Consider the following 17,341-nt stretch of genomic DNA (forward strand, 5'->3'; position numbering starts at 1 on the left):
TCGAGGTTTTGTCTACACATGGGGAAAACGTCAAAAGGTGTGTGAATTTGAAACGTTTTGTCAGAAGCGGTTACCTCGTGTCATTAGGTGTATGCTAGGTTGTCGGTATGACAGTATGTGTATGTGGTTCCAAGCGCACTAAGGTGCATCATAAAGCTGCATCAGCAACGAATGCGGTGACTGGCGTGTGGGCTTAGATCCAAACCCATAAAACCCGGGGTTAGGAAGGCTTCTACCTGATGCAACTAGCAGCGAACACGGTCAACTAATAATAGCATATAGAGCAACTGTAGTTGTCGAGTACAGTTGCATATAGAGCAACTGTACTCGACAACTTCGCTATTGTGGCTACAAGGAACTACCAACGCAAACCGCAAGCGTCTATAGCATGGCTGTACTAGGTAGGTTTTGCATCTGAATTTCGGAGGTGAACGAGCTCTAGTGAGAGCCCCCAACCGGGGGAGAGTGTAGGTATTGTAGAACTGTGGCAACGCTGAGGCCTGGCTACAATGGATAACGACGTTCATTGTAGTCCCTCAGTCGTACAATTCGCTATCAAAGTCATGGGCACCACGAACCGGACGAGCGTGTCGTTAATAAACTACTGTGCTTGGAAGCTCGATCCTGGGTCTGTATGACCCGACCTCGGCCGAAATACCGCGGCAACCAAAACGTGTGTCAGTACGCGACGTGACGCCCACGACCACTACACCTATTGACAAACGTTTTCCAAACGCATACACCTTTTGACGTTTTCCCCTACACATGTGACCACGGCTTCTCTCTCTCTACGGGATTCCTGTAGCCAAGTCTAAGCGACAAATTGTTATCCAAGGTGGCGTCAGCGTGAATATGTGACTGGAACAGTCGGTCTTCCTTGGGCCCAGAAGACATGACCTGGAATCCAGTCCCCTAGTCCAAATCTTCTCAACGAGAACCTCAGAGCTACAGAACACCATAGGCTCGCACGCGGCCCTAGGTTTCGGTCTCTTTGTCATTGCTGCATTGCAGCTGTGCGATTAAAGTCAACCTCAGCTGTTGCGCAGCTAAAGCTGTAACGCGCAGCAATTATTTGCTTACTCCGTAGCTTTGGTCGCAGTAATAGCCTCCTCCATCGAGGCTGCTTCCTGGCAAGGCGTTGATGTCTTATGTGTTCGTTGTGTACTGTAGCCGCGCGGTGCGGTGCATGCTGTGGTACATGCAGGTTATCAAGACATCGATCAGTTCTGGTGGTGGTTGTCAAAGTGTTGATTCGGGATAAATTACTGTACACTATCTGCTAAGTCGTTTACACGCTCGCTTAGTCGAGGAGCATTCGCGACAGGATGTCGAGCATCTCGGGCGTCCACGGCATGGTGCACGCGGTCTCGAAGGGCTCCGGCAGCTCGACGTCGCTCTCGTCGGAGGCGAGGTCCCAGGCGTTGTTGCTCCACTCCTGGTCGATGCCCGTGGGGCTCTCGCGCGAGGGGGTCGAGCACTTCTGGCCGGTGGGGGTGCTGCACATGGAGCTCAGCGTGGGCGATGCTGGGGCGGGCGCCTTGTACTTCTTGCGCTCCTGCTCCGAGTGCTGGTTCTTGAGGTGGCGGTTCAGGTTGCCCGTGGTGCTGAACGACTTGCCGCACTCAGGCACGCGGCACGTGTGTGTCCGGGGCACGTAGTGCGAGCGCATGTGCTTGGCCAGCTTGATGTCGCTCATGAACTTGCACGTGCAGCCACTCACGGGGCAGTGCACGGGCTCGATGGCGCCGTGGAGGCGCATGTGGCGCGAGAGGTTGCCCGACGTGCTGAAGCGCTTGCCGCAGCCCCGCGCGCGGCACACGTGCGGACGCTCGCCCGTGTGGGTCTTCATGTGCTCCGTGAGCGTGTACTTGCGGTTGAAGCGGCGTCCGCAGCGGACGTCGGGGCACTGGAAGGCCCTGCTGCCGTTGCTGCTGCTGCTGTTCTGCTTGGGGGTCGTGTCCGTCGGGATCACGATGCGATCGAGCTGGAGGGCCTGCATGTTTGAGCTGTTGTGGTGTAGCCGGGTGGTGGTAGTAGCTGAAGCTATGGCGCTCGCTGACTGTTGTTGTTGCTAGTGTTGGGCAAGTTGGGGAATGAGACCGACGAAGCAAGCTGTTCGAAAGCGCCGATGCTGACGCTGCAGTTGGTGCGGTACTGTCCCCCCGAACCCAGCCCGGAGACGCGCGCAATCGACCGGCCTTTCGCTGTACGCTGGACAAGCGCAGCGTGATGGATGTCTTACGCGATTCAGCCTCCGCGATTTGCCTGCTCGTCAGTGGCGGCTATGCGAGCGAAAGCTGCCTCAGGTCATCAGCCCATACAGTTGTCGAGTCTCCTTTGCCTCCGTCCCTGCTCCCCCAGCTGGCCATCTGCCGCGCGCAAAATTGCTCGGGCTGCTCACACAACATTCATGACCCGCCTCGTGTGACCGGCACATCGCACGCCGCGAGCACGGGCTACCGACTCGACCGCGGATTTCATGGCGCGGGGATCCGCGTGCACCGACTGTGCCCGTCACAGCGTTAGAAAATCCAAGCAGAGTTCAACTCGATCGGCTAATGAAAACACCAACGCTTACGAATGCGCTCGCATGGTCCATGGCCCAGTGGCGAGTGCATGGTGCTGCACAGCATGTCCACTGGGGCGCGCGCAAACCACCAGGCGATACAGGAAAGCGTGGCGTGTCCGCTGCCGCTCCGCGCATGCCCCGTGAGTCTGCGTTTCCTGTAAGACGAGGGTGGCGGATGCACTTCACCGTCGAAGCTGGGCTAGCGCTAGCTCGCTGCTTGCTTACTGCAGAGCAAGCTGTCTCCAGCAACACATTGCGGTAGTCGGCGGCGTGCTCCCTTTTCTCTTTCGGGATGCTCTCAGCCAGTGTTCGAACAGCAAAACGGCACATTTGGCTGCCTTTTTCGTTGTTAGCTCTCGATCGCGCAACCTCCAAGTATTGTATGACCGCACACTTATTCATTTACATACGCTAAGACTTCGCAATTCGACTTCGTTTACTCTTACGCACTCCATGACTCAACTCAGCAACATGTGCCCCAGAATTTCAAGCGTCTCGGGGCTCCAGGGCTCGTCACACGGCCTGTCAATCGGGGCAGGGGTCACGTCCATCATAACATCAGCGCTCACACCTGCCGAGTAATCCTGCTCCACTCCCGTGGGGCTCAACCTCCGAGGGACGCCCCAACTCGCGAGCGACGAGCGCGCGAGCTGCTCGCGCTTGGCGCCCGTCAAGTGCTTCTTGAGATGCCGGTTCAAGTTGCCTGTGGTGGTGAATACTTTGTTGCATCCCGCCACTTTGCAGGGGTGCGTTCGCGGCGCGTCGTGCTGCTTCAGGTGCTTGGCTAGCTGCACGTCGCTCAAGAAGGAGCGCGAGCAGCCGTCGCGCGGACACTTAATCAGCGGCAGCGGGCCGTGCAGACGCATATGCCGCGCGAGGTTGCTTGACGTGGCGAATCTCCTACCACACTCGGGGGCTCGACAGACGTGAGGTTTGTCCCCTGTGTGCGTCTTCATGTGCTCGGTGAGCGTGTACTTGCGATTGAACCCGCGGCCGCACTGCTCAACGGGGCAATAGAATCGCCGGTCGTCCTCACTTGGCCACATGGTGGTGCCGCCTGCCTTGTCGAGGGTTCTGGTAAGTCGGAGAATGAAGCACTGGTGTACGTACCGCTGCTCAGCTCAATGTCCACAAGATACTTTCACTGATCGTCAGCGACATTGCAGCGCAATCGCCCGGCGGGCACTGAGTGGATTGCGGGCAGCAGCTTCAACCGTGTGAAGGGTGGTATGGCTACGCTTTCGTTGCTGTCATACGCAGCAAGCCTCGCACCTGAATTGATGTGCCGGGGCAAACCAAGGGGGTGACCTGACGCGGGAATCCCGCCAGCAGAGACCATGGTCCGTTAGACAGCAACGTGCGCGCGGGCCGCTGGATTGCCCCCTGTGCACGAGACGGTCTTGCCGCGCGACACACCTGCGGGGTATCATAAACAGATTCGTGTGATGATGCCCCCAAGTGGACGCAAATGGTCCATTGGTGACACAAATGGTCCAACTTTGACACGCGTGGGATTTGATGACATCAGCTCAACAACCTTTATGAACGAATATGCGTATCAATTCTGGAAATGCTGTAGCCATTTCGAGGGGAAACAGCGGGCAGAGCGCCGCAACCAAGCCGCCGCACAGCGAGCAATTCCTTGGTTCGACGACCTCCGAGGTCATGCGTGTCAGTTCGAACAGCAAAACACAGCAGCAAATGATTGCTTCGCGTAGTTTGCGCGCTTTGCAGTCGCTTCCGGCGTGTCTGTCTGCCCGTCGAAACGCAGCTTGATTTTGCTGGGGCGAGCAACAGCCAGTGGGCGGCACTTTTATCTCTTCGTGCGCGTCGCGCAAACGAAAAAAGTCGTCGCCAGAGGAATTTCCACTGTACAGTACAGTGGAGACCGAGGGCAGCAGTGGAGCAAGGTATTATATCATCGGCACACCGGTGATTGGTGATTGGTAGGGCGAAGTTGAAGTGCTATAGTGCAGACCAAATTAGACGGACGCAGGGCTATGATTAGGCTACCAAGACCACGTTTACAGCCGCGGATCAGCAGAACGCTGGGCATTTGCTCAACGCTTGTTCTCCCTGCTGCTTGCTGCCTGGCGAGCATCAACAACCATGAGCCAGTCGCCCCTGCGGTCGGGCTTGGAGGTGCGAAGTCGTCCCTTGCAGTGGGTATCTACTCCATTGCGATCTAATTCCAAGCGGTTCTCTTTTGATGCTGTAGCGTTCGGGCCCCGATGCAGCAGGTATGGTGTCGTCCATGACCCAGAAAGGCACCAAGGAGACGCGGGCGGCCGAGGCACTCGCCATGAAGGACGAGCAGATGAAGATCCTCGGCAGCCAAAACACGCAGCTGCTGACGTCGCTCAATGCAATGGACGACGAGATCGGCACGCTGAAGATGCACATGCTCCGACTCGAAGAGGAGAACCGCAGCCTTCGAGACCAAAACTTCGAGCTGCAGAGCAAAGCGCGCGCCGCCGAAACCACGCTCATCAAAGCTCAGGTCCGTCGCGCGCCTGAGTTGTATGGGTATTGATGACCTTTTGCTGATGCATCTCGCTGTTCTCTAGACTGGCATCGAGGAGCGCGAGACTCAAGTGCGTGTTCTGACAGACCACAACACTGAGCTTCTGCGTCTGCTCGAGCATGAAGAAGCGCAGAGCGCGTCGCTAGCTACGCGGACGGCAGCGTTGAAGTCGGATCTTGAGGCATTGGAGACTCGATATGCTTCGCTCTTGGCATCTGCGAAGACTCACGAAGAAATAGCTACTCGTGCCACACGCGAGGGTCAGATGCGAGCTGAAGAAGTGCGTCTACTACGGAACGAGAGCGATCAACTGCGTGCATGCAACGTTGAGCTGAAGATGAAGACACAAGTAGAGCTTGAGGCCCTGCAGGAACAGCTCCGTGTCCGCAAGGAGAAGCAGTACCAGCTCCTTGAGAAGCTCCAGCAGCTCGAGGAAGCCAAACGACAGAGCGACGACCAGCTCGCGTCAGCTGAAGAGAAGGCGCGGAAGCTCCACGCTCGCAACCAGGAGCTTGAAACGCAGGTGCAGCTTGAAGCCAAGGCCAAACGCGCTCAGAGTGATGCCAACAAGAACTTCTTCATCGAGAACGGCAATCTCCAGCGAGACAAGCAAGAGCTGCAGACGCGCTTCGACAAGGCTGAACAGGAGCGCTCACGTATGGAGGCGGAGAACCGAGACTCTGCCGACCAGCTCCGTGAGATGGCTGAAAAGGTCTTTCAGCTGCTGGAGCGACTCAAACTGGCCGAGCTGGGCAAGACCAAAGCGATCGACGGTCTCAAACAGAAGGAGCTGGAGCTGCTTGCACTCAAGAAGAAGAACGCTCGACTGCTGAAGGAGGGGACCCAGGAGGGCAAAGCTCGCGTCAAGTCCGAATTGGACAAGAAGGTGTTGCTGGAGCAGCTCCAGGCACTCAAGAAGCACAACGCACAGCTATCCTTGCGATGCAGTGACGAAGTAAAGGCGAAGCTCAAAGAGGCCGACGAGCGCAAACAGCTCGAGGAGAAGATCAAAACCATGAGCTCTCGTGTTGCCTTCCTGCTCAACAAGATGCAAGCCGACGAGGAGGCCAAGATCGTGAGCAAGGAAGAAACGAAAAAACTCCAGGCGCAGCTCACGACCTTGCAGGAGAAAGGGGCCGAGCTCGCTCATAAACTCCACGCGACAGCTGAGAGCAACCGCGTCGTGACTGAAGCTCTCCGTTGTAAGCAGGACGAACTCGACGCACAAGCGATCAAGTTCGAGGCTACTCAGAAGAAAATGGCCGAGATGGCTCTAGCCATGGAGCAGTCTGGGGTGCCGATGACGATGGGCATTGATGGGGACAACCAGCAGGAAGGTCACCAACGTGGGAACCAAGAGCCCACCCACCCCGAGGACGCAGCCGCAGCGGCTAATGGCCGATTCTTTGTCGAGTGCCGCGCTTCACATGGTGGGTTGCTGCTTATCAAGGCCAAGCGAACAAACTTCACGCCAAAGGCCCAGCAGCAATCCATCGACTTCCTTGAGCGAGTGGGTATCAACGCCTTCCTCAAGCGCGCGCAGAAGAGCATGAACACCAAACAGCTCCTAGTAGAGCGTATCGCAGCACTGCTAACCACTATCTTGACCAGCGAAGACGTGGTAGCCGACGTGAAGGAGCAGCTAGTAGCCAAAGAAGACCAAATCGCGCACCTTTCGCGCAAAACCCGCTGGATGCAAGAGCGGCTCACCACGGAGGAAGACGCCAAACGCAAGACACTGCTGCGCTACGTGCACGAGGTCAAGTCGCGCGCACTGATCACCACCTCCGACTCTGGCGACGATCGTAATTCGGCTTCATCCGGGATCCTCAAACTTCCAGAAAGCGGTGTCGGTGACGAGGAGGTGCACGCCATCGCGGCACTTCTCCGCAACGCGACCAATGTCCGTGAGCTTCAGCTACGAGGCAACTCGATCTCCAGTGAAGGCGCGCGTGCTATTGCAGCTGTGCTCTGTATTTCGACGTGTCGGCTGCGTCAAGTGGATCTGAGGAACAACCAGATCGGCAAAGACGGCATCAAAGTGCTGGCTGAAGCACTCGAGCGGAACGACCGCATCAAGCATGTGTACGTCCACGCCGGGGGTAAAATTGAGGCGCTCGGCACCACTTCTCCAGCTTCCCAAGCAGCCATTGTGAACGCTCAGATCTCGAGTGCCGCAGCACTTGGAAGCTCGGGATCGACGCATGCATCTCTCATCGGTGTTGAAACAGTGTGCGTCGTGGACGTGAGAGAGCAGACGGAGGCAGACACCAGCAGTGCCAGCACAAGCCTCCTGATAGACTTTGCTGACGACGCGCGTGTTACTGGAGTGTCGGCACAGCCATCAACGGGGGCTGGACCGAACAGCGCATTAAAGCTGAAGTTGTCGGGAATCGGCGGAGATGGCGGCATGAAGTCGTCCGCCGCGAACGATCGGGACAGCAGCAACCGGTTGTTCTCGCGTCGTCCTTTGTCAGCTACAGCATTGAAGCGGCAGCGCGAACGACTTGCTCTTGAGCGTAAAAAACGCCAGGAAGAGGCGAAGCGCCAGGCACGCAAAGAAGCCGAGTGGGCAGGTCGCGCCGGTGGGATGGAGTCCAGTCCGTCGCATTCCTCCAACAGCAAGAAGCTGCCACCGATTTCGAGCACGAGCAGCGGCGCACAGTCGAAGGGGGTAACACGAATTAGCTCGGCACCTGTACTACACAAGAATAAAGATGGCAGTAGTGGCGCTCAGGCAGCAGGCGATCCAGCCGAAAGCTGACAGCATCATGTCATTTTAGTCCTTCCGTTGTCGTTGTCCTCACAAATCAGCAGCCACGTAGGCGTATGTATTCCTCCTCAATGTTATCCATGAACACCCACGTACCGACTGGAAGGCACCATGATGATTGACTTGGTAGCTATACAGTAAAGTCTGTCGTTGCTTCCCTCTCGCGCTCTCTGTCGCGAGCTTTCATCAGCAGACGCTGCAGAATCAACAAATTGGCACGCCCCGTTCGCCTCTCTGACAGTGTCAACAAATTATCGCTGTCCTGCGACATAAAGTGCAGTAACCGCGATACGCTCGAGTTGGCCTCGGTCACAGTAAGCATCGGTAGGTCATCGCTCTTGATACTTTCCAGCACCAACGCTCTCTGTGTGTCACGAAGTAGCCCTTGTGCTGCTAAACTTTCGATGACAATCTCGTTATCTTTTGCGACCTCATCCGTTCCATTCGCCTCGGACTTGTCGAAATCCACGAGGTCGATCATAAACTGACTAGGATTGTCGGTGAAGTCAAGGCCGAGAGTCTTCTGAAGTGCTGGTACTTTTGTCAGTCGCTCGAGCAGCTCTGTGTACGCCTTGAGTTCTTCTTCTTTATCAATTGCTTCACCGTCGCCAGGCAGCGCTGCAGCCAGGAACAAACACGCCGACCAAGCTTGTCGAATCAAAGACGGAGGCACAGATTCCCACGCCTTCTGTAACCAGCCCATCGCGTTCCGCAAATGAGTGTGCGCGTGGACGTCAAAGACTTCGTTCACCGGAGATCCGTCACTCGCCGTTGTCCCGTTGCTCTGCCCCTCGGCTTTATTCGTCTCCGCCCACTGCTCATATTCGTGAAGCAAAGTCTGAAGCATTTCGCGCCGGAACTGCGACTTGAACCATCTGACGACACCTTGGTGAAATGGCTGGGAATCGCCCAAGGGACCAGGAGGCAAGAAGAGAAGTACGATGGAGTCGAAGCTAAAACCATTTCGGAACGACCCCGACGGATTCAACGCATGAGCGGCAGCAACGTGGGCCGTACAGCTGTCCAAGACCAGATACCACACCTCTTTCCTCACGGTCGCCTCGTGATTCATGGCCTGGATGAAGTCTGCAATCGTATTTGCGTCCTGCGAGGCGCGACAATGATCGCGATAGTGAATTCCATACGTCGAAAGCGTGTCCACATCCTTTAACGATTCCGGGTTCGGGTCTTTGCCAACCACTTGCAAGTGCAGTTTCTCCCCCGTAGCACTCACCGCCATCAGGACTGAAATCCGCTCGAGACTACGCACATCCATGTTAACGACTGAGTCCAGTCTCGCCGACGTCGTGCGATGGCGCAGCGCGAGTTCGTCCAGATTCCAAATGCAGCTCGGCGACACCGTCAGCAGCAGGTCGCGTATCTTTTGAACGCGCTGGTCGTTCGTCATTCTGTCCGTCATCAATGACGCGACTCCCGCCTGGCCGTGCTGCTTGGGCAGCGAGCGCATGCTGCGCCGCTGCATGTACCGATGCAGCCATCCGTTCGACGCCTTGAAGTCCGTGAGCGACATGACAACTTCGTCCGACAGCTCGCTGCTGTAGTCTGCCAGGATCTTGTTCCGGAACTCCATGGCCTTGGACTGCAAAAGATCTCCCGTGATCTTGAGCGCCGGCGCGTCGAGCTCGATCTGCATCTGCCACTTGTACAGCATGTCCTCGATCACGCTCAGCTTGTGCTGGTACTGCAGCACCTTTCGACTGCTCGTGGCGCTCTCCACGAGCGCTTGGGCCGAGATAGCCGCGCGCTCCTTCACCATCTTGGTCACAGCCGTGCGCGACACGCCGAACTTCTCCGCCGCCGCGCCCTGCGAGCCTCCCTGGTCCACGAAGGCCAGGATCTCCATCTTCTCCAGGTTGGTCTTGCGGACGCGCCGGCCTTTCTTGGGCTTGGGCGGCGGCGCCTGCGTCTGAGTCTGCACTGGAGGTTGGACCTGTTCCTGCACCTGCGGCGGCTCCACAGCAGCTGCCGCCACTGCAGCGTTGAGACCCGCCGCCTCCTCCGAAGTGATCACCATGTCCACAGGCTGCGCGGCATCTCCGAGCACGGCGGAAGCTGCAGCCGCCTCTTGCACTGCATCTGCCGGTTCCAATACCGGCACTTCCTGCGCGTCTTTGGGATCAGATGCTGCAGCCAGCGCCTCTGATTCCGCCTCGTCGTCGCTCTTCCGGCGCTTGGGGTCGTCTTTGCCCTTGCGCGCTCGCGCTTTCTTGCTGTCTGCGGCGGCCAGCGCGTCGTCCTGCGCGCGTTTGCCCAGAGAAGACGGAGATGCAGTGGATGCTGGTTGCGATTGCTCAAGTGGCTCGCTCTCCGTGTCCGACGAGGGCGCAGCGTGTGCGTTGCGCGCCATGATGTTTGAGCTCGACCTTGGTGTTGAGCTCGAAAAATGCAAAATTTGTGAAACGCTATGAAAAACCTCGCATACCTACTGAAACTCTACGATCAGTTACGTAAAAATGACTGGTGAGGGGGAGAACTTAGTGACATCTCTCTACAAGAACGACAAGCTTGGATTGGCAGATATGTACAGTAATGTTTCATTGGTGGAAAAGCATGGTGCAGTCTTTCGGAGACGTACTGTAACTGGTGATCTCCTCCACACGTCAAGTCGGACCAAAGATGTGGCGCTGCGGAGCTGGTCGGCGACGTGCCTTCCGCGGCGTCGCTAGCGCTGCGCAGGCGTCAAATGCCGGCTCTACAGCTGGCACGTCGTTCTCCAGTGCTCGTGCCGCGGTTTCGTGCAACTCCGGGCTGCAGGTGACGCGCGCAGCGGCCGCAACTGCGCGCTGTTCCTCTCGCGCGGCTGCATCGCTGCTGTCGTCGGCTTCTAGACCTATTAACCGCGGTTTTAGCAGTAATTCCAAGAGGTCATTGCTATTGCAACGCCAGAATGGTCCTTTTGTGGGCGCCAGACTGTCCGCCTTGGACCTGCGCAGCTTCAGCAGCGTCGAGAGCATCTATCAGAAGAAGACGCCGCTGGAGCACGTGCTGCTGCGTCCGGGCATGTACATTGGCTCGGTGGAGGCCACGAAGGACACGATGTGGATGGTGCCGTCGGACAGCGCAGCCAAGGAGGACGGAGGCGAGCTCAGGATGAAGCAGCAGGCCGTTGAGTACGTTCCTGCGCTGTACAAGATCTTCGACGAGATCATCGTCAATGCAGTGGACAACAAGGTGCGCGACCCGAGCATGCGGCACTTGGACGTGGTCATTGAGCCTGGCAACAAGGCCAATGGATACAGGCCGTGGATCTCGGTGTACAACGACGGCAAAGGTATCCCCGTCAAGTTCCACAAGACCGAGAAGGTGTACGTGCCCGAGTTGGTATTGGGACACTTGCTCACGGGATCCAATTTCGACGATACGGCTGCGAGATTGACCGGTGGAAGACACGGATATGGCGCCAAGCTGACGAATATCTTCAGTACCGAGTTTGTGGTCGAGACGGGGGATACTTCCACTGGTTTGCGGTACAAACAGGTCTGGCACGACAATATGCGCACGCGTGGAGAACCGGAGATCACCGAGTTCACTGGAAAAGAGGCCAAAGATTTCACGAAAGTTTCGTTCTCGCCTGACCTGGAGAGATTTGAGATGGAGAAGCTGACCGCGAGCATGGCCCGTGTGCTGAAGAAGCGCGTGTACGATGTAGCGGGATGTTTGTCGGATGTGGAAGTTACTCTGAACGGTAAGAAGGTGCCGATTTCTGGGTTTGAGTCGTATATCAAGGCTTTCTGTCATTCCACTACGACGTCTCCTGCTTCGAAGGCGACAAAGTCAAACGCAGCATCGAAAGACAGCGACAGCAAGGCTTCTTCTGGCGCGGACTACATGTATTCCCGGGTGAATAAGCGGTGGGAAATTGGTGTGTTGCCGTCCGATGTGGGTTTTGTCCAGGTGAGTTTCGTGAATGGCATGTCGGCTCTGCGTGGTGGCTCCCACGTTGGTTACGTGAGCGACCAGATCTGCCGCCGTGTTGCAGAGCACGTCAACAAAAAGTATCCGGAGCTCTCGGTCAGCACTGCGCAGGTGAAGCCACACATGGCGATCTTCATCAACTGCCAGATTGAGAACCCGACCTTCGACTCACAGATGAAGGAGTACATGTCCTCACGACCGCCTACGTACGGCTCTACGTGCGCACTCTCCGAAAGGCTGCTGAAGCTCGTGATCTCAGACTCTGGTATTGTGGAGCGCGTTGTGCAGAGTGCGCGCGCTCGTCAGCGTGCTGCATTGCTCAAGAAGGTGTCGTCCACGCGCGCTAAAAGCACTTCAGTGAATGTGCCCAAGCTCGAGGACGCCAATCTCGCCGGTGGACCTCGCTCAAGTGAATGCTCGCTTATCTTGACCGAGGGTGATTCAGCTAAGGCACTAGCAGTGGCTGGACTTGCAGTTGTTGGACGGGACCAATATGGCGTGTTTCCTCTTCGCGGAAAACTGTTGAATGTGCGTGATGCAACTGTCGCGCAGCTCGGTAAGAACGCCGAGTTCGCTCATCTGTGTACGATTCTTGGTCTTCGCATGGATGAGCACTATGGCACGGAGGAGGCTCGCCAGAAGTTACGCTACGGACGTGTGATTGCCATGACGGACCAGGACCACGATGGTTCGCACATTAAAGGCTTGCTGTTCAACCTCTTCCATACGTTCTGGCCTGAGCTGCTGAAGGAGGGTGGCTTTATCAGCGAGTTCATCACCCCCATCATCAAGGTGAGTCCGACCTCTAAGCGCGTGGGCACTGAGCGCGGCCTAGAGACCCGCCGCTTCTTCAGTCTGCCCGAGTATTTCGAGTGGAAGGCTGCACTCGACCCGGCCGATCTCAAGTACTACACCATCAAGTACTACAAGGGTCTGGGTACAAGCACGAGCGCTGAAGGACGCGAATACTTCAGCGACCTGGACAACCACCTCGTGGATTTCCACTGGAGCGGCGACAGTGACGGCGATGCTTTGGACATGGTATTCAGTAAAGCGCGTGCGGCAGACCGTAAGGCTTGGCTGTTAAACGAATACTCGCCCGACTCTTACCTCGACACAAGCTCGGGCGACGTGACGTACCGTGACTTCGTGAACCGTGAGCTCATCCAGTTCTCGCACGCTGATAACGCGCGATCGCTGCCGTCGGTGGTCGACGGACTCAAAATCTCACAGCGCAAGGTGCTCTTCGCCTGTCTGAAGCGCAAGCTAACGAGTGAGGTGAAGGTGGCGCAACTTGCAGGTTACTGTAGTGAACACACGGCCTACCACCACGGCGAGGCTTCGCTGCACTCGACGATTGTGAACATGGCGCAGGATTTCGTGGGCTCCAACAACCTCCCGCTGCTGTACCCGTCCGGTCAGTTTGGTACTCGACTGCAGGGAGGCAAGGACGCCGCTAGTCCTCGTTACATCTTCACGCTGCTTCAGAAGCACACGCGCCTGGTGTTCCCTGAGGAAGATGACGCGCTGTTGCGCTACGCTGACGACGATGGTTTCCCAGTTGAGCCTGTGTACTACGTGCCTATCATCCCGATGTTGCTCGTTAATGGCGCGGAGGGTATCGGTACAGGTTGGTCTTCATCCATCCCTTGCCACCACCCAGTAGTGGTGATCGACAACCTGTTGAGGCTCCTTGATGCAGAGGAGGCTGGAGATGATCAGTCGAAGGTGGAGCTGGCGTCCATGACGCCGTGGACCAAGGGCTTCAGTGGAGACATTCGCCAAACAGGAAAGCACTCGTTCGTGTCTCGCGGAAATGTCCAGCAAGTGAACACCTCGACACTGCGCGTTACGGAGCTGCCAGTAGGCAAGTGGGTGGAGGACTACAAAAAGTTCCTGTGGGACCTGGTGGGCAAGAAGGCTATCCGGTCCTTCTCGGAGCACCACTCGGATCGCGACGTGCGCTTCGACATCTCGATGACCCGCTCGGATCTTGCTAAGTACGCGGAGGACGGCGCGAAGGAGGAAGATAGCGGGGATGCCGGCGACAGTGAGGCCTTGGTGAAGGTGCTGCGCCTTGAAGCGCCTCTGAGCACCAGCAACATGCACGCGTTCAACGCAGATGGACAGCTGGTCAAGTACGAGACGAGCGAGGACATTCTGCGCGACTTCTACGGTATCCGACGGGAGCTGTACTCGAAGCGCAAGCAGCACCTGGAGCAGCACCAAACGAAAGAGGTTCTTCGCCTGAGCAACCGCATCCGCTTCATCCAGGAGGTGTCCTTCGGCGAGCTGCAGAAGGTCCTCAAGGACCGTATCCCTAAGGCCGAGCTGGTGCAGCTGTTGAAGGAGCACGGGTTCTCTCCGGCGTCGGCTTTCAAGGAGGAGGCGATTGACCACGTCGGGGACCTCGGCTTGGCTGCCGTGGGCCGCGTCCAGGACGACGCAGTCGCCGAAGCTGACGGAAGCGACGACTACGACTACCTGCTGAACACGTCGCTCATGAGCTTCACCAAGGAGTTCACTGACCGTCTGCAGAAGGAGCACGACACCAAGCAGGAGAAGCTGCAGCAGTTGCAGGCCACGACCCCGGCTCAACTCTGGCGCAGCGAGCTGGAGCGCCTGCGTGCCGTCCTGGTGCGCGAGAAGGAGTTCCAGCTGTGATATACTGGATCGATAGATAGATAAGGAGAAATAGATTCCATGTAGACGCTGGTGGACGGAATATGTCCACCTTTGTCCTTCTACTGCATCTTTCGACTCTGATTCGTCAAAAAAGAGCTCCTCATTTTCCTCCAATGACAACGCTTCAATAGTCCTTTTGAGGGGGGAGGCGAGAGCCACTTTCCAAGCGAGAACTCACCGAAGCACCGCAAGAGCCAGGTAAGATCACGTCGATTAACCGCGTGCCGCTAGGAGGTCCACAGCCGCGCAACACCGCTATACGCACCGTCTTCATGTCCAGCAGCGTCTGCCCTCTTTGCTGAGCGTCTCCAGACCCGGAACCGATCTCTGTAGGCTGAGATACAGGCATAAATCTAACCGTACTTCTTGTTGCAGCGAGTCACGCGTTTGGAGCCATGGCTAAGCACGGTGCAGAGGTGGTGATCGGTGCGTCAACTGACGAGGCTGGAGACGGCTCCATTCACGGAGGATGGAGGCGGTAAAGAGACTAATATCGAGGTTTCTGGTTGTGTTTTTGTTGCTCTTGGGCAGTGCCGCGCAACTTTAAGCTGCTGGAGGAGCTGGAGAACAGCGAGAAGGGCCATGGCGACATGAGCATCTCGTACGGACTAGAGCAGGCAGACGACATTTTCCTCACAAACTGGATCGGCACCATCCTCGGCCCTGCTGGCGTGAGTCATCATTTACTGCAAGATCTGAGCTCTTGAAGGCGAATTATCGGCTGACTTACTTTCGTGTGTATCAATTCGTGCCTGTACAGACGTGCCACGACGGCCGCATCTACAGCCTGCGGATCCACTGCAGCGACCAGTACCCCCACATGCCGCCTGAGGTGCACTTCACGAGCCGCATCAACATGAGCTGCGTGGACCCCCAGTCGGGCCGCGTGGACCCGCGACGACTGGCGGCGCTGGGCAGCTGGCACCGCAACAACGGCATTGAAAACGTGTTGGTGGCCATCCGCGCCGAGATGGCTTCGCCCACCAACCGACGCCTGCCGCAGCCGCCTGAGGGCACCAACTTTTAGAAGCGTGTCGCTGGCCAGAGGCGAGACTCCTTGCGGTTGACACCTGGGAGGAGATCAGGGGAAGAGAGACGATGAAGGGAATCAGGAGAGAGAAGAGAGAGCGCTCCGGTCACTCAAGTAATGCCTAATGCATGATAATACTGCATACTTGGCTGATGCTGGAGGCAAGTTAATTGCTTGACGTGTGGGTTGGTGGTTGTGGATGTATGAGCTCTGGTTGGCAGCATTAGCTTGTTTGCTATGTCTACTTCTACTTTTTGCTAAATATTTCTAACTATACGGGCGAAGGGATCGGAAGCGGAGAGTCTTGGGCGTGGAGAACACAACGGGTGGGGCCTCTTTCTGAGGTTCCTCCTCGTCAGAGAAGCATTCTTCCTCTTCGTACTCGTACACATTTTCATGGTAGGTCTGCGCGCGTTGTTGGAGTTGTCGCCATCGAGTTGTCACTTGTACAATCGGGTATCTGACCATGTGTAGGATGGTGGCAACAGCGCGCAAGAAGTCGACACCCGAAGCCACCGTGAAGAGCGGCACGAGCAGATAACCCACAGCCTTCCATACAGGCGACGGGTGATCGCTGAACGGGAGCAGCAGCAGCAGGTGAAGCAACAGCTCGCGACCAATGCCACAGGCACAAATGATCCCTCGAGAGCGGTGACCCCATCGAGCGAACTGCTTGAACAGCGGATGCCAGTCGCGTCTTGCCTCCAGAAACCGCACATGCACCGCGGCAGCGTTCACACAGCCAATGCCCAAGTCAAAGGTGAGCATATACTGGAACGACGAGCCCAGCGCCGGGTACAGCCTCTGCAGCGACAAATACAGCACCACCACCGCCACGCGATCCAGTACAACGGACGTGAAGCTGGCAATAGTAACAAGCAGTCCACTCTTGATGAACAGCATAAGTCTCCGCGAGACGACGTCGCACGCCAGCATCATGAGCAGCAACGTCGTCACCTTGGTTCGCAGCTGTGGACCCAGTCCGCTCTTGGACACCGGTTGGAACGTGCACATCATGATGTAGATCAGCACTGCGCGGAACGATTCAATCAGCGGCACCAAGAAGACCGCCAGAAAGTGTTCGAACAGCGACTTGTCCGACACCACGCCCCAGTATCTCGAGAACACGTAAACCTCGCGCTCATTTGGAGCCGGCGACGTGATTTTCCCGCTCTCGGGACTTGGTCGCGACGTGCGTGTCTCGAACTCAGGCGGAGACAGACACCCGACGCAGAACCGAGTGTCAATCTCGCTGCGGACGGTCCTGGAGTGCCCCGACTTGCAGTGCAGCACGCGGAACTCTTTCCTGCCGTCTGCAGCGACGCGCAGGGACGCCACTTCAACCATCAACGGGTCCAGTAGCAGCACTTCATTGGCGCTGGCTTTAGATGAGAAGAAGGGCTCGTGGCGCAGCGAGCCGTCCGCCTTGGTCCAGAAGAGGTAGGGCTGCAGCAGGTTGTCCTCGTCCAGCTTGAGGCCTCCGGGCGCGCACCAGACCGTCACTTCGTCGCCTGGCAGCAGCGTGTACCTGGTCGGGAAGCGGAAGACGTCGCGCGTGCCGCTGCAGCTGAGTCGGAAGCCCGTGAGGTCCACGCACTCCTCGGACGGGTTGGACACCACGACCCACTGCTTGGCCGCGTCGGCGCGCGAGATGTAGAGCTGCTGCATGACGATCCTGTGGCAGATCTGCATGCCCGCGCGCGCTACCTGCCGGTCCAGCGGCCCCAGCGGTAGCCGCCGCTGCAGCGCGTAGCTCATGGCAGCAGCAGGATGACCACTTGAGCACTGAGCCAGTCACTGACTGAAGCTATGTTATGTTATTGC

General features: G+C 57.2%; 7 protein-coding genes across 7 annotated transcripts; 2 read left to right on the plus strand and 5 right to left on the minus strand.

Moving 5' to 3' along the window:
- Positions 1 to 1,300: 1,300 nt before the first annotated feature.
- On the minus strand, positions 1,301 to 1,999 carry PHYSODRAFT_499101 (hypothetical protein; the record flags this gene model as incomplete). The annotated part of the gene is made up of 1 exon (XM_009527901.1): positions 1,301 to 1,999. The coding sequence occupies one exon, from the start codon at positions 1,997 to 1,999 to the stop codon at positions 1,301 to 1,303; it is 699 nt and encodes a 232-aa protein (XP_009526196.1).
- A 1,028-nt stretch (positions 2,000 to 3,027) lies between these two features.
- Positions 3,028 to 3,615, minus strand: PHYSODRAFT_264327 (hypothetical protein; the record flags this gene model as incomplete). The annotated part of the gene is made up of 1 exon (XM_009527902.1): positions 3,028 to 3,615. One exon carries the CDS (start codon positions 3,613 to 3,615, stop codon positions 3,028 to 3,030), a length of 588 nt encoding a protein of 195 aa, XP_009526197.1.
- A 1,063-nt stretch (positions 3,616 to 4,678) lies between these two features.
- On the plus strand, positions 4,679 to 7,857 carry PHYSODRAFT_498089 (hypothetical protein; the record flags this gene model as incomplete). Its single annotated transcript, XM_009527903.1, has 4 exons — positions 4,679 to 4,711; positions 4,788 to 5,069; positions 5,137 to 7,413; positions 7,510 to 7,857. 4 exons carry the CDS (start codon positions 4,679 to 4,681, stop codon positions 7,855 to 7,857), a joined length of 2,940 nt encoding a protein of 979 aa, XP_009526198.1.
- Positions 7,858 to 7,996: 139 nt separating this feature from the next.
- PHYSODRAFT_500635 (hypothetical protein) lies at positions 7,997 to 8,347 on the minus strand (the record flags this gene model as incomplete). The annotated part of the gene is made up of 1 exon (XM_009527904.1): positions 7,997 to 8,347. The coding sequence occupies one exon, from the start codon at positions 8,345 to 8,347 to the stop codon at positions 7,997 to 7,999; it is 351 nt and encodes a 116-aa protein (XP_009526199.1).
- A 564-nt stretch (positions 8,348 to 8,911) lies between these two features.
- Positions 8,912 to 9,730, minus strand: PHYSODRAFT_498410 (hypothetical protein; the record flags this gene model as incomplete). The annotated part of the gene is made up of 2 exons (XM_009527905.1): positions 8,912 to 9,121; positions 9,257 to 9,730. Coding segments are annotated over 2 exons (684 nt in total), but the record flags the coding sequence as incomplete, so codon positions are not given.
- A 1,199-nt stretch (positions 9,731 to 10,929) lies between these two features.
- Positions 10,930 to 15,683, plus strand: PHYSODRAFT_559851 (hypothetical protein; the record flags this gene model as incomplete). The annotated part of the gene is made up of 5 exons (XM_009527906.1): positions 10,930 to 14,439; positions 14,641 to 14,695; positions 14,863 to 14,913; positions 15,019 to 15,158; positions 15,248 to 15,683. The coding sequence occupies 5 exons, from the start codon at positions 10,930 to 10,932 to the stop codon at positions 15,512 to 15,514; spliced, it is 4,023 nt and encodes a 1,340-aa protein (XP_009526201.1). The 3' UTR covers positions 15,515 to 15,683.
- A 101-nt stretch (positions 15,684 to 15,784) lies between these two features.
- PHYSODRAFT_503320 (hypothetical protein) lies at positions 15,785 to 17,275 on the minus strand (the record flags this gene model as incomplete). Its single annotated transcript, XM_009527907.1, has 2 exons — positions 15,785 to 15,856; positions 15,968 to 17,275. The coding sequence occupies 2 exons, from the start codon at positions 17,273 to 17,275 to the stop codon at positions 15,785 to 15,787; spliced, it is 1,380 nt and encodes a 459-aa protein (XP_009526202.1).
- Between the last annotated feature and the right edge of the window lie 66 nt (positions 17,276 to 17,341).

Source organism: Phytophthora sojae (genome assembly GCF_000149755.1).
Source record: "Phytophthora sojae unplaced genomic scaffold PHYSOscaffold_4, whole genome shotgun sequence".
Taxonomy (NCBI): domain Eukaryota; phylum Oomycota; class Peronosporomycetes; order Peronosporales; family Peronosporaceae; genus Phytophthora; species Phytophthora sojae.